Source organism: Trichomycterus rosablanca, chromosome 2 (genome assembly GCF_030014385.1).
Source record: "Trichomycterus rosablanca isolate fTriRos1 chromosome 2, fTriRos1.hap1, whole genome shotgun sequence".
NCBI lineage: Eukaryota > Metazoa > Chordata > Actinopteri > Siluriformes > Trichomycteridae > Trichomycterus > Trichomycterus rosablanca.
Window position 1 is genome coordinate 27,141,542 of NC_085989.1, and position 15,790 is coordinate 27,157,331.

General features: G+C 38.4%; 1 protein-coding gene across 1 annotated transcript in view; it reads left to right on the forward strand.

Annotated features, from left to right (window-relative positions):
* The window catches only part of csmd3b (CUB and Sushi multiple domains 3b), a 538,328-nt gene that overhangs the window by 477,406 nt on the left and 45,132 nt on the right, over positions 1-15,790 (forward strand). Inside the window, exons 54-56 of the mRNA XM_063013213.1 lie at positions 4,022-4,195; positions 5,038-5,223; positions 6,122-6,295. Coding sequence (XP_062869283.1) covers positions 4,022-4,195; positions 5,038-5,223; positions 6,122-6,295 — 534 coding nt within the window. The remainder of the gene's footprint in view (positions 1-4,021; positions 4,196-5,037; positions 5,224-6,121; positions 6,296-15,790) is intronic.

A 15,790-nucleotide genomic window follows, 5' to 3' on the forward strand; every position in this document is an offset into this window, starting at 1 on the left:
ACTTTTGGGTTGTCTCAATGTCACCTTTAAGAACATTTATTTTATATTGAATTTTACTTTGCATCAGTCAAGGTAGAGTGGAGAGTGGAGTTAAATCTAATATTTTTGTTAGAGGCATGGAAGTTGATGAGCTGTCACTGCTTTAAACTGTACAACAGCAAAAAAAATTTACAAACAAAAAAATCACATCATGGTATCATGGCTGACTGGGGGCAAGTGCTTCAACAAGTGCTTTATTATGTGGCATTTAAAAAATCCAATACTCTGGAAATACAAGAGCCTCCTCTATCTCAAAGGGTGTTTTAATTAATGAATTATTTTAGCTTTCAGAACAGAGTGGCACAACGAGCCCACGTCATTTATCTTAAAGTGTTCAGAGCAAATCCATTGTAACTGTGAGGGAGTGTATTTGCTGTCGGAAAGCTGAGATGAAAATGAGCTTGAATGAGCATGTTGAGTCATTATGCACAGGCAGAGCATTAATGCTGAGGACTAGTCTATTCAAACTTGCTGTGTATTATTAATGGACAATGATAAAAAATAAATATTTTGAAAGTTGGTGCAAAATTGCACAACTTGTATACATATTACAATAAGCTAACTTCAAACTGTATTTTTTTACAGTTGCAAAAAAAGGACTATGATTGAAATTTTTGAAACTACATGGATTTCTGCATTGGGCATTCATAACATTTGCCATGCTCTTTATTAGATGATTAATAATATACAAACTTTCTTTAAACTGAAAACACACAAACAAATTTACTTTTCATGAAAGTGTAGAACAGGATGTTAAAATCCTAATAAATAATTACTACAGTGGTACCTTGAAACTCAACAGCAATTGGTTCTGGGACTGGCTTTGAGTTTAAGAGGTGATGAGTTTCAAGATATTTTTTCCTATAAGGATGTATGGGAAAGCTGGCAATGCGTTCCATGGTCCTGTGGAGCCACATATGTTTTAGGCTAATGTAAAATAATGGGATTGTTTTTAACACTTATAAACTGACAAATATAATATGAAAATACTGAAATACAATTGAAAACAGTTAAAAATTAGTAAAACCCGCACTTTATCTTTACTTCTTTATTGTTTCCCTATGCTTCTTAATCGTGGAGATGCTTGATCTTGGAATACCGTATTCCGTTCAGTAAAGACACATTCACATGAGAAGAGGCAAAATAGCTTTTGCACTGGCTAACTTATGAGCAGTAATAATTAAGAGAAGTTTAGTGTTCCTGTGTCGTTCTTTTAATACATTCATGTACGTTAAGCTGCTTTTTTTTAAACGATAAGCATTTTAGACTCTCAGAAAAGCTGATTCGCACCATTTCTCAGCACCCTGAGCTATAACACAAGTTTAAAAGTAAAACAGTTGAAAAATCCAGCTAAACACAGATACATGTGAACGCTTTTGAAGTGAAGATTATTTGACACAAATGCAAATTCGTCTCATATTCGCATTTTGATGATGTTTTACTGCACCGTTTAAGCCAAGGGCTGAACAAAACAGCTGTTCATTGTTAATTTGAAATGAAATAAATTCTTTTTTTTTTTTAAGCTGAAAGCTACCTTTGCCCAGTGAATTGTAATCACTGTGACCCTTGATAGGATAAAGCAGTGGTAAAACAGACAATGAATGAATGAATATTAATTTATATTGCTATAGACCTTTTCCTTCAACTATACATATTGAGATGTGGCACAGCTTTACAATACTAAGTTTTCAAATACAGTTCATAGACAAAATCACAAATTAGTGCATGTATTTCAATTTTGGCAGGTAGAAAAAACACTGCTTACATTCAGCAGGGGTTCCTTCTCTGACCTTTTAACACTGCTGCTGCTGTTTAGAAGTTGAACCTTTCCCTTTGCTTACATATTGTAGTTGACATACTAGCCCTGCCTATGTTGTCAGTACACTGCACACAGAAAAAAAATAATCATTATCAGTAAGTTTGAAGAAAGTGAAAAGGCAAGGCACAATTAAAAAAGGGAATGGGACTGAGGAGGAGGGAGTTTTCTACTATTTTATGAAACAGTGATGTGATGTTTGAAATTTGGGGCCATGAAAGGTACTCAAATGAAGGGAAAATTGCCTTCGTGCTAAGAGAAACAAATTACTTCTGTAATTATGCAAATGAACTGTGGTTGATTATGAGAGCAGTAGAAAGGCCTGATGAGGAAAAGAGCATGCTTTAGCTTTCAAAAAATAAATTAAAACCCCATACATGAAATGAGGAATAGGAGAATCCACTCTCGCACAATATTGGATCCTCTTCAGCGATATTAAACAATACAAGATTTAGATATAACCATTGCTAGTTGACAAGTCTAATGTTTATGTGTAGCATAACATACATGTAGATAAGAGCTGTCTAATTTAACACGTAGTTGCTTAGAAAATTTGGCATTTTAATGCATGTTAATTGTATTGATCTTATAATTTTAGTCATGCGCAGAAAAACATATACTAAGCTATAATGAGACACCATGGTGAATTAAATAAATAAGCAAAATCATTATTTCAGCTGTGCTCTGTCATAAGTCTGCACTCCTGAATATTTTCAAACACACTTATCAAATTCCAGTTTACTTACCTATTACTATGCGTGTTATTTGCATTTTGTAGAATAAAACTGGGAAAAGAATTAGATCCTTAAATGCATAAAAGGCCCAAAGAATCTTAAAAAATGTAACTAAAAATGTACTCCCAACAGAAAAAGTTCATCTTTCAGCTAAATGTGTTCCTTGCAATGCAGTGTTAATGGTTTTGAACTTAAATTGAATGTATTTTGAATGTTCACATTATATGCACAAAGAATATGAGGTTAATGAGAGTCAAAAAAGTCAAAACAATCTTTACATTAAAATAACGTATTGCCTCAAGGCATGGTACAAAATCTAAATCTAAAGTATGCACAAACAGCATATTTACACCCGCCTAGCAGTTAACCATGGTTCAGCGTCATTCAAAAACTGCCTGTAGCTAAGCACAAAAAATGATTTGCCCCATTTGCAAGAAAATAGACAATGATGAAGGCATATTTGCTCATACACATTTAAAGATATGCATTTGTATTGGGAAACTCTCAAGCATGGAGCAGTTTCTTTTTAAACTGTAAGTAGTACTTTAGCATTTTATAGGCTTAGTTAAACATTGGTGCTGAAAGACAAAAAATTGATTTGATGTGCACAGAATGGCCATTTTGTATGTACTCCTTGTGGTAAACTCATTTGTACTCTAAAATTAATTATTTGACAAGTCTACAAAACAAACTAGTAATCACAATAATTGCGGATTCAGGGATCTTCAGTTGTACAACGGTACCATAGCCATCAGTGGCTTTGCTGTCTAGGTAGCAGAAATCTAAATAAGCCAGTCTTAGAACTCAATACAGTACCACAGAGGTAGTTGATGACAAAATAAATGCAATGTCTTTGGCTTGGCATGACTTGGAATGGCACAATGCAGAAATTGTCTCTAGTGTTTAGCTATACACAAAGAAATATGGGGTTACAATTACAAAATCCGTTAAAGATATGCTGCAGTTACCCATGTTTAGTATGGCATTAATATGCCTCTCTGCAGATAGGCATGTCATGTTAACTTTATTAATTCATTGTCGGTGGGTCCCAAAAGCAGAAAACGGCTCGACAGGTTGGCAGTCCTTCATAGGGCAAACACACAATCACACACTCATACCTAGAGGGACTTTAGTATTTACAATTAGCATGACTTTGGATTGTGGGAGGAAACCCGAGCACCCAGAGGAGACCCACACAGACACGGGGAGAACACAAACTCCACACAGAAAGGACCTGGATTGCATCACCTGGAAATTGAACCCAATGACCTTCTTGCTGTGAGGCGACAGTGCTACCCGCCAATCTGCCGCCCTGATTTGACCTTTACCTTAGTAGCTTAGGTGAAGCCTGATCCTGTTTATAATACTGTACATGTTGGTCTGTAGTAATGCTGTATTTATTCCATAATACAACAGCTGCTTTCTTCTCCAGCCATCAGCTGTGGGCACCCAGGCAGCCCCATCTACGGACGTACCATAGGAAACGGCTTTAACCTGAATGATGTGGTGAGCTTCTCCTGCAACACTGGCTATGTGATGGAGGGCCCAGGACGGGCTCAATGCCAGGCCAACCGGCAGTGGAGCCAGCCACCACCAACATGTAAAGGTGGGGAGAAAAGTTAAGTCTTTTATTCACACGGAACTTTGATTGATCTCTCGTGCACTCTGGGTAAGAAACTGTAGCTTTTGTTGCTGTGGATTGTGTCGAAGGCAGCCCACCATGGCTTTGAGAAGTTTGAATATGAACATTGCCATTGCAGCACTGTACATTGTGGTTCGAGTGGCAGTATTTGTCTGACTGTGTTTGTTATCTGAAAGATGCCAGTAAGTTCTGCTTCAAGTAAGGATTGACACAGCATGAGTTATAGTGGTTGTGTTTGCATGGACGTGCACCTGCATGAGAATTATCTGTTGCACTTTAAAGTACATACCATAATAAAGAATAAAGGTCTCTTAATAATAATGTGCAAGAATTTGAACATGGCAGATGAATCAGGTCAGTGGTTGATATACTATTCATGGGAAGTTCATTTCGTTAATAGATTAGTCACATTATCTACAATCTAGCACAGAATACTTAAATAGTGGAATTATCTAGATTGAACATGTAGGGCATGCAATTCCCTGCACCACTGGACAGTGTGGCCATTTACATGGTTACCTGCCAGATAAAGCACTGGAACGGCAAGTCATTTTTAAAGGTTAAGTGGTTTGAATGACCACAATGAAAGAATAATTTGATTAATACCAAGTATATATAATATATATAATATCCACTGGGTGTCATAGTGGTGGTACCTGTTTCATTAATGAGTAAAATAGCCTGCTCCACAATAAAGATATTGCACCACTCTTTCTAGGTTAAAGACACTTGCCCAAATAACATATGCACCTCTCGCTCTATCTTTTCTTTCCTTCCCTTCCTCTTTCCTCCTTCTGTGTGTTCAGTGCTCAATTGCTCTGATCCTGGGATCCCAGCCAACTCCATCAGGCAGAGCAAGATCGAACACGGCAACTTCACCTTTGGTACTGTGGTTTTTTATGACTGTAACCCAGGCTACTACCTGTTTGGCTCCTCTGTCCTCACCTGCCAGCCCACCGGCCAATGGGACAAGCCTCTTCCCGAATGCATTGGTAAGTTGCTGATGTCTTCAACTCCAAAACTTGGCAGCGAGCATTGCACTGTTAATTAGCGTCTCATTCCTGTAATGGAGGCGGAAACAGTTGAGTGACCCTCTCCCGCTGCTTTAGATCAGTGCATTAATTGAGGGACAGGTGGAACACACGCTTTTGTAGGCAGACTAATTAGTGATGCCAGGTTCATGGCTGATCCTGGCTTATTGGGTGCACATCCCATGAAACGCCAAACATTCTCTTGCACTCTTCGGCTCACTGAGGCGCTTCTGGTGACAGCTGCAAAGAAAATGCAACTTTGGCTCATGTTCTGCCTCGACAAGACTACCTGCTGTCAAACCTATTCTTTTATGTCGTCTTCTTCTTCTGTGAGGCTCAATCGCAAACCCTTTTAATCTGAGGCAGGGCACCACTCACATTTTTGTTTATGTTCATTCAGAGGTGTGTGTGTGTCTGTGTAATATAAGCACAGGGTTCTGATTTCTCTCTGGCTTTAATATATGCTCTGCAGCGAGGGGGCTCACTAATCCAAACGTGATTGTCATCCACACCTTGTAAATCTAGCTCAGTCTGCTCAGTCTGCATTCAGGTCATGTTCTGAAAGCAGATTACATAGTCAATGCGGAAGAAGGAACATAATGCAGGTACAGACAGTGCAGCAATAAATCTGTGTAACATTTTTATCATTTTACAATTACGTTTAATTACATTATTCCCAAACATTTTATATACAAAGAAGAAAAAATCTTTTTTATAATTATAGCAACACTCATGGAAAACTACCAATTTAACTACCAATTTAACTACCAATAGGCTGTTATCTTAGGAACATCCTTGTTTACTGTGGTTTTATGTTTACTTATTAATAATCATTTTTGTGTGTTTGTTATTTTAACAGTGGTAAATTGTGGACACCCCGGATCACCTCCGAATGGAATTCTAAGTGGAGACAAGTTTACGTTTGGCTCCACTGTGCGTTACTCTTGTACAGGTGGCCGGCAGCTGAAGGGCGAATCCTCACGAACCTGCCAGCTCAATGGTGATTGGAGTGCACCAATGCCCTTCTGCTCAGGTATCTTTTTAATTTTAACCAAAATAACCTTCTATATAACCGTCTTATCAAACCAGTGATGTAATTTCTAGTAGTCACTGGCTGAAATACGACAAAGACAGTTTTTTCCTGTGTATGATGTCACAGCAGAAATTGAGAATCATTAGACCAGACACAGTTTTAATAATATTCAACTGTCCAGTTTCTGTGTGCTTGTGCCTACTGTAGCCTTCCTACTCTTGAGTAACAGAAGGAGAACCCAATGTGGTCTTATCTCTACTTTTCTCTGCTCACCACAGTGGTAAAAAGGTCATTTTGTTAGATTTGAAAGTGCTTCCGTGTGCATAATTGCCGTTTCCTGGATGTTTTGCAGCTTTCTGCCACATTTTTAAGACTCTTTTGCCTTAAAATTCCAGCAGGTCAGCTTCTGAAATACAAAAAAACACTATATCTAGCATTAAAAAGCCATGTTACATGTAAAGTTATTCCAATCACATTTTGCATTTCTGTTTTGCACTTCTGCCACATAACTGACTGATTAGACAAGAAATGACAATTAGAGAAAAGCTATTTGCAGTAGGTTTGTGTGTGTGCTATGTGCTTTAAATAGGGCACCTATCACTGATGCTGGCCTTCACGTATTTCTGTATTCACCCCTAATTTTCTGTCCCTTTTTAACCAAGAAAACAGAGTTTTGCTGCTTTCAATGCAGTGATCTATATGCGGTTCTGTAATATAGCACGTTGAATAGAAGTTATGGGGATTTATTGAATTAAAGATGCCTAAGACCCCTTTAAGAAGAGAGGGAAGCATTTGCTACACAGCTAGTTTTATTTATTTCTTCTTTTAGAATTATATGACTCTCTTGAAAATTGGGTTTGTATTTAAGTGCTCCGCTGGGGGAGAGAGAGTGTGCTATTTTATTAGGTAATTAATCTGTGAGTAAACAGCACAATTTCAAATTTTCTGCCTTTTTAAACAGTACACACACAAGTCTACTGTTTACACGAAAAAATAGGTCTTTTAAAAAAATGTCAAGATTACTATCATTGAAGTATCAAACACCAAGGCTGAAAAAATATTTTGTATTTCTGTTTTCTGAAGAATCATTAGTGCCAAATCACTTCAAATTAGAGAATACTAAATTTACAGTTTGAAGTCTCTGTTCATTAATGTTACATCTGCAATGCCTTATTTATAGTCCACAACACATGAAGGATGATAAGTAGGCCAAAATGACAAATGAATATGCTTCCATTTTTGCACCAACAGTTTGGGATGAGCATTTTCCTGTGACCCTAACATCATGGAACTTAAGCTTTAGTAAAAAAGTTATTACCACAGATACGCTTTAAAATTTTGTGGAAAGCTTTTCCAGAAAGCTGCAAAAAGGTGATGACAACTCCAAAATAATGCCAATGGTTTATATTGGGATGACCAACAATCTGTGGTCAGGTGTCCACATACTTTTGGCCACGTAGTGTATTCAATTGCTACCTGAAACTATTTTAAGCAGCTACCACTACCATATCATTACTAGAATTCAGAGATCTCCTGCCAGGTTTTATTAAGAGTCATACTCCTTTAAGCTTGGTGTAAATACAATGTTGTTATTGAGATTTTCAAAGGGGAATTTTGCATCATTGACCTTTAGAGTGTTACTTGAAGACCGTGATAATAGGATGATGCTTGTGTTTTTTGTATATGAGGTAAACAAGAGTTTGTGCCCTGAATCTTTTATTGGTTGAAAGCTTTGATGGCCTAGTTTTAGTAGGTTAATCTAACTTAAATTGATTACTCAAAAGTTTCAGTTCCATATCCCTAGATGAAATAAATAAATAAGATTACATCTCAGACCCACTGCGACCCTGAATAGGATATAGTGGTGGTAAAACGAACAATGGATGAATCAATTGATAAATCAATCAATGAATGAATGAGGATTACAGCTTAGCACCATGCAGGTTTTAATGCCCTTAAATTCAATCCATCACAGGGGATCACTAACTTATTTAATGACTCACTCACATCTAGAAGCAGTTTATAATTACCAGTCAACCTACCTTGATGTTGGAATGGGAGTAGATTAAAGCACCTTAAAGAGACATACAGGAACACAATACCAACAAGCCAATCTCCTTTCAGGCAGTGACTAGTGGTTGGTCTTGAGGAGTTGCATTGTGCTTTCCTCGAAAAGAAATGTCCATCATAAAACACATTTAGTGTTTATATTAGGAGTGGAAGTTATAAATCTTGTAGCTTTACAGGACAACTGTATTTCATTCTCTAGTCATATACGTTAACAAATATATTGTTTATTAATTTTGATAGCTATATAACAAAGTTAAGTTGTAACCATTCTAATAATGGGGGGGAGGGGTCGTTATACACAGCTCTAAGCTCTAGATCTTGGGAAACTGAGTTGGGTATTTACCTTCAGTTTCTGCTTTGTTTTATTATATGATATGTAGTGTGGAATGCATGATAGGCAGTGATGTTTAAGCCCCGACCTGCCCCAAAGTGGATAGAAATTTTCTCAGCTGCTCTAATGTAGATGTGGATGTGAACAAAGCTGCTTGTATGTACATATGAATAGTTACACTAAAAGTATACTTAAAAAGTTTCCTGGGCAAATAGAATTTCAAGGACTGGTGGGAATGCTGGGTGTGCTTTATTTAAAACTTAGTTAATGTCTAAATTCCCTGCTTCCTTTTTTTCTTCTTATTTTTTTAATGGTATCCTGGGTAACCTCTTATATCCTTATTATTTACTATTTCTATCACAGCTCCATTCTGTTAGATTAGGTCTCTCTCTCTCTCTCTTTCACACACACACACACACACACACACACACACACACACACACACAAAAGAACCACATGATCACTGCTGATTCCTAAGACCTTCATTAAGTGTACATGACCCATAAAAAGAAAATGCAGACACCAGCTCATCCATGTGTCTTCCAGTTCTCCAATGTGTTCTATGACCCAGAAAGAGTCGTGTGAAAGTAAGAGAGAACGAAGAGTAATAGGCTTCTTTCTCCGTTTTGTCTATAATCTTAGGATATTTACTTTACTTCAGATTGTCATCTTTATGCCTTTAGGATCTTGTCTTGACACCTAACCAGAAAGTCAAGTTCCTTTTCCTGTGTGCTGCTTTGAAGTCATTTGCACAGTGTTCATATAGTTTAGAGTACTGGATGATACTACTTAAATGTATCCTTAGATTATCTTAAATACTGTATTAAGCAGCACAGAGGTGGCACAGCCAGGGGTCTGGGTGACACAAATCCTGAGTCCTGGGGATCTAAGTTCCTGGCCACTGGTCTACTTTCTCTACTGTATATAAACCGCTTGGGTTTTCTTAAGGAACTCCAGTTTTATTCCATCTTTAAAAACTTGGTCCTTAGGTGGGTTGGCTAATCTAAATTGCCCTGTTTCACTATATTATTACAACTAATTAAATTAAAGAAAATACATGTCATTAAATTACAGAGCCACAGTGGCTCTGGCTAGCCAGAAACACAGGATGCAGTAGTGACAGGGCACCAGCAGGTACCATTCAATCACAGGGCACTTCATAATCACCCATTTACTTACTCACTCACACCTAGGGACAATTTAAAGTAGGCAATTCACCTTCTGAATGTTTATGGAAGAGGACAAGAGTATCTGGGGGGAAAAAAAATTGCTGACAAAAAAAGAACATGTCAAACTAATTGGTGTGACCAGAGACTAGGATCGAACACAGGTTCCCAGGATGCATTCTGCTGTGCGACACCTAAACTAAATTGAAAAATAAAAAATGAACTACAGCAACCTTGCTATGTTTGTGTAAGATGCCTAAAGTTGGTCTGCTGTACTGGAGTTTGATTATGAGCATATTATTATAAGAGCAGCCCACTATCCAGCCAGAGGTCTCACCATTTAAAGCGTCCTTTCCTTACATATTGGCAAAAAAGCCTGGTCTGACTCTCTCCACATCATCTTCTAGGCATTTACACTCTGCCCAATTAGCAGCACACCAGGTCATGAGTCCGTGTCCAGCGGGTGGGTTTACTGTACATACTCTCTCCTTACTCATACCTAAAATTCCACTGTCCCAATTATGGCAGCTGCAAGCCTGGATGAGCATCCGAGCTATAGGTGTGGCTCACAGCTGGAAGAATCGAAATCTGCTAACCAGTGCGGTTCTGGCTAGAGGCCAATTTATACTTTGCCTCTGTGCCTGCAAGTCTGTAAACATGCTAGCATCATGCAGAGACATTCAGAAAGGTTTTTCCAAGCATTTATTTTGTTTTTTCTCTTCGGCTTTTCACCCATCTATGTCACTACAACCTGAATTGTACCAGCTAAGCTCAACGATTTTGACTTAATACGATTTCTCATTGAATTTGCATTGCAAAGTGATAAACTCTACAGATGGCACTTTGAAATTGGACAGCCCATGACTGGCACTTGTTGGTCATTTCAAACTGAAGTGTGGAAAAGCATATCAAAACTGGTAAGTCCTGAAGGAAACAACACTCAAGGCATCACACTTTTGATATTTTTTGAAGTGCTTTTACTCTAAATGAAAAATAGTGTGACGGCAACCAGCAGGTTTAGTTCAGAATGAATCTTCTGCTTTCAAAATGACTTTTAAAAAAGTGAATTCTGAATGACTAGTACATTTTAACCCTCTTTAGAGTGAGCTCTTTACCGTCCTTATCAAAGAGGCAAACCTGACGTGTGTGTCGTTTGGGAGCTGTGCCTATTAATTAATTTTTTCGGGCCCACTCAAATAATGTCGTACAGATTTCTGGAAAGTAGCCACTTTATTGGGTACATCTATCTGGTGCATACACTCATCAATTATTTTATAGGCTACCCTATAAATTAACTTGGTGTGTGTAGAATTACTGACTGTGGCCCATCTGTTGCTCCTGTACCCCATTTATCAATCTAAAAAAACACCCATAGATGTTTCATCTGATCATGATGTTTGGGTGGACCACTACATCCCAACAACACACTGCAATGCTGAGAATAGTCAACCACCTAAACATCATCTGGTGGTGTTCCTGTTGGTGGAGGTCCCTTGTGAATGAACAATAAAGAACTGTGTGGTGATAAAGTATACAGGGCAACAGATGGGCAATTACAGTCAGTAATTGTATGTCAACAAAGTTTATCAGTATGCTAAGTAGAGTGAGTAAAATAATACGTTGTTTTTCTGCTTTTGAGCTCCACATGTATGCTTAAATTTTCTTACCATCCTCACCACTACCACTCGGTAGACATATATATTTTGATAAAATACATATTTTTTATATATTATTTAAATGGAATCATTGTGATGTTTTGGTTTGGTAGTATTATAAATAATGATTACATGATATTACAAGTTGTGAGTGATGTGTTTGACAGTAACCATGGATGAACATTGAAGTGTGGTAGCTTGGTGGTTAAGTTACTGGACTAGTAATCATAAGGTTGCCAGTTCAAGCTGCCACTGTTGGGCCTTTGAGCAAGGCCCTTAAACCTTAATTGCTTAATTTGTCTTCGGATGAAAGCATCTGCTAAATGCCACAAATGAATAAGAGGGAGATAAATAGACGTTGAGGAAAAGTATACATTGCTGTATTAACTGTACAAATGTGTCTGTTCACTGAGCCCAAAAAATATGTCCGGGGGTGCATCTGCATCTACACTGGTACCTCCTCTTATTAGAATATAGCTAGTCATGAGATTTTGTGACAGAGTTGTAACTGATATGGAAGCCTGAAATGTAAGTATTGTTGTAATGCATTGAGATGCTGCAATCAAGAAGCTTTTTCAGATACATCAACACATTTGTCTGACTCTTTATAAAACTTTTAGAGCAAGAAGTCAAAATCCATGGAAGTGTTCCAGTTATCTAGCCCACACATTTTTTTAAATCAGCTTTTGTTTTTCTGCTTGAGTTTCAAACTGGACAGTCTCAAATGAGACACACATCTATCTGTAAAAATTCTGACTCAGACCTAACACCCACATATACATTAAGACATATCTATTTGTAAAATAAATAAATAAATAAAAAATCGGACTTGTACTTAACACCCACATATACATTCTGCTCCTGCTTCTGTGCCCTTTTAAACTGAACTGAAAAATAACGCAACATACAGTGTATCACAAAAGTGAGTACACCCCTCACATTTCTGCAAATATTTCATTATATCTTTTCATGGGACAACACTATAGACATGAAACTTGGATATAACTTAGAGTAGTCAGTGTACAGCTTGCATAGCAGTGTAGATTTACTGTCTTCTGAAAATAACTCAACACACAGCCATTAATGTCTAAATAGCTGGCAACATAAGTGAGTACACCCCACAGTGAACATGTCCAAATTGTGCCCAAATGTGTCGTTGTCCCTCCCTGGTGTCATGTGTCAAGGTCCCAGGTGTAAATGGGGAGCAGGGCTGTTAAATTTGGTGTTTTGGGTACAATTCTGTCATACTGGCCACTGGATATTCAACATGGCACCTCATGGCAAAGAACTCTCTGAGGATGTGAGAAATAGAATTGTTGCTCTCCACAAAGATGGCCTGGGCTATAAGAAGATTGCTAACACCCTGAAACTGAGCTACAGCATGGTGGCCAAGGTCATACAGCGGTTTTCCAGGACAGGTTCCACTCGGAACAGGCTTCGCCAGGGTCGACCAAAGAAGTTGAGTCCACGTGTTCGGCGTCATATCCAGAGGTTGGCTTTAAAAAATAGACACATGAGTGCTGCCAGCATTGCTGCAGAGGTTGAAGACGTGGGAGGTCAGCCTGTCAGTGCTCAGACCATACGCCGCACACTGCATCAACTCGGTCTGCATGGTCGTCATCCCAGAAGGAAGCTGACGCACAAGAAAGCCCGCAAACAGTTTGCTGAAGACAAGCAGTCCAAGAACATGGATTACTGGAATGCCCTGTGGTCTGACGAGACCAAGATAAACTTGTTTGGCTCAGATGGTGTCCAGCATGTGTGGCGGCGCCCTGGTGAAAAGTACCAAGACAACTGTATCTTGCCTACAGTCAAGCATGGTGGTGGTAGCATCATGGTCTTGGGCTGCATGAGTGTTGCTGGCACTGGGGAGCTGCAGTTCATTGAGGGAAACATGAATTCCAACATGTACTGTGACATTCTGAAACAGAGCATGATCCCCTCCCTTCGAAAACTCATGGCAGTTTTCCAACAGGATAACGACCCCAAACACAACCTCCAAGATGACAACTGCCTTGCTGAGGAAGCTGAAGGTAAAGGTGATGGACTAAACCCAATTGAGCACCTGTGGCGCATCCTCAAGTGGAAGGTGGAGGAGTTCAAGGTGTCTAACATCCACCAGCTCCGTGATGTCATCATGGAGGAGTGGAAGAGGATTCCAGTAGCAACCTGTGCAGCTCTGGTGAATTCCATGCCCAGGAGGGTTAAGGCAGTGCTGGATAATAATGGTGGTCACACAAAATATTGACACTTTGGGCACAATTTGGACATGTTCACTGTGGGGTGTACTCACTTATGTTGCCAGCCATTTAGACATTAATGGCTGTGTGTTGAGTTATTTTCAGAAGACAGTAAATCTACACTGCTATACAAGTTGTACACTGACTACTGTAAGTTATATCCAAGTTTTAGTTCTATAGTGTTGTCCCATGAAAAGATATAATAAAATATTTGCAGAAATGTGAGGGGTGTACTCACTTTTGTGATACACTGTAGCACACGAGCACAGACCCTTCTCTACTACAGCACGCAGACACTACCATTTTCTGATTTTTCTTGAACTCATCCTCCTCTGAAAGTACAGCTTTTCTCTTAAAACGCACCTAAAAAGGACACACTCTGCTTTACCAACTTGTGCTTAAGAGGAAATTGTTCTTCTTTCAGATAGATGTACCTAATAAAGTGGCTGCTTTCCAGAAATCTGTAGGACATTATTTGGCTGGGCCCGAGAAAATTAATTAATAGGCACAACTCCCAAACGACACACATGACAGGTTTGCCTCTGTGATAAGGACGGTAAAAAGGTAAAGGTAGCACTATTGGACTAGAATAGCTGACACTAGCTGCTTAGTATCCAAACAAAGCCCCAAAATTAGACTTATGTGTACACAGACATATTTTTTATACATGTAATACGTCTTTCCAAACTGGTTTCTAAATGGTGGCCCTGCCAAAAAAAACAAGCTGTGTGAAGCTTACAATGTAGCATTTAGCAGTTATTCTGTAGATAACCTTTCACGTGTGATGAATGCGTTGTATTGTACATTTTTATTATAACAAACAGCCATACAGTAATATTGTCATGAAAATAAGTCCTGAAAACTGAAAATGTGGTACATGCAAATAGAAGAAAGCCACAAACACAAATAAAAGATTATAGAAGTTCAAGAATGAGAATCGAAAGGATTAAATTAGCAGTATTTTGCATTATTAGTGCTAGAAAGTTAGGTAATTTATTGACATTGACATTTTTGGCATTTAGAAGACGCTTTTATCCAAAGCGACTTACTGTAGTGTCAGTATACAGTCTAAGCAATTGAGGGTTAAGGGCCTTGCTCAAGGGCCCAACAGTGGCAACCTGGCAGTGGTGGGGCTTGAACCAGCAACCTTCTGATTACTAGTCTAGTACCTTAACCACTAAGCTACAACATCCCTAAATTTATAATTTGCTCAATTAAAATAATGTTAAACAGGCTCCTTATTTAATGCAGCTTCACTGTAAATACAATATTTGGCATATATGAAAATGTGTCAGCAAAGCCTCCTGGACATAAAACTTCCCAGAATATAGTTTTTGTATTAGCTTTTAAAGCAGACTAGATCCTTACATTAAAAGAAAGCTACCAGATGTGCAAGCTGGATTCAGATTCAGTACTCTTGATTGTAGAAAAAGCCAACAAATTCAAGAAGAGAGTCAACATGTGCTTTATTTAATTACAGCAAAGCTTTCAACTGTGTTGACTACACAATCATGAAATGTTCCCAGGAAGATTGGAATATCAGAGCATAATTCAAATAAGGAATCACTACATTTATCAGCAAGCCACAGTCATGACAGAAAACTGACAGACTGATTTTACCTTGGAGTTAGTTAAGACTGCATTCCATCACCATTCCTCTTCAACCGAGCACTGAACATATAAGAGAAGCAGGATTGTAGGAAGATAATCGAAGACTCAGGATTGGTGAGGAAACATCAATAGCTTTTGTAATGCCACTACACTCAACAGAAAATCAGGAAGACCCGAGGGCCTTATAGGGAATGATAAAGAACAGAGTGAAAAATGGCACTTCAGCTTAATGTGAAGAAGACAAACGTCATGACAGCAAGAAAGACCAATACTTTTACCACTGATGATGAAGATGTCAGAGTGGTGGACAGCTTTTGCCTACTTAGATCAATGATTAACAGCAAAGGATCCAGCCCTCAGCACATATCACACAGACTGGCACTTGGCAGAAAAATAATGAAGGAACGAGACGTGTCTTTTGT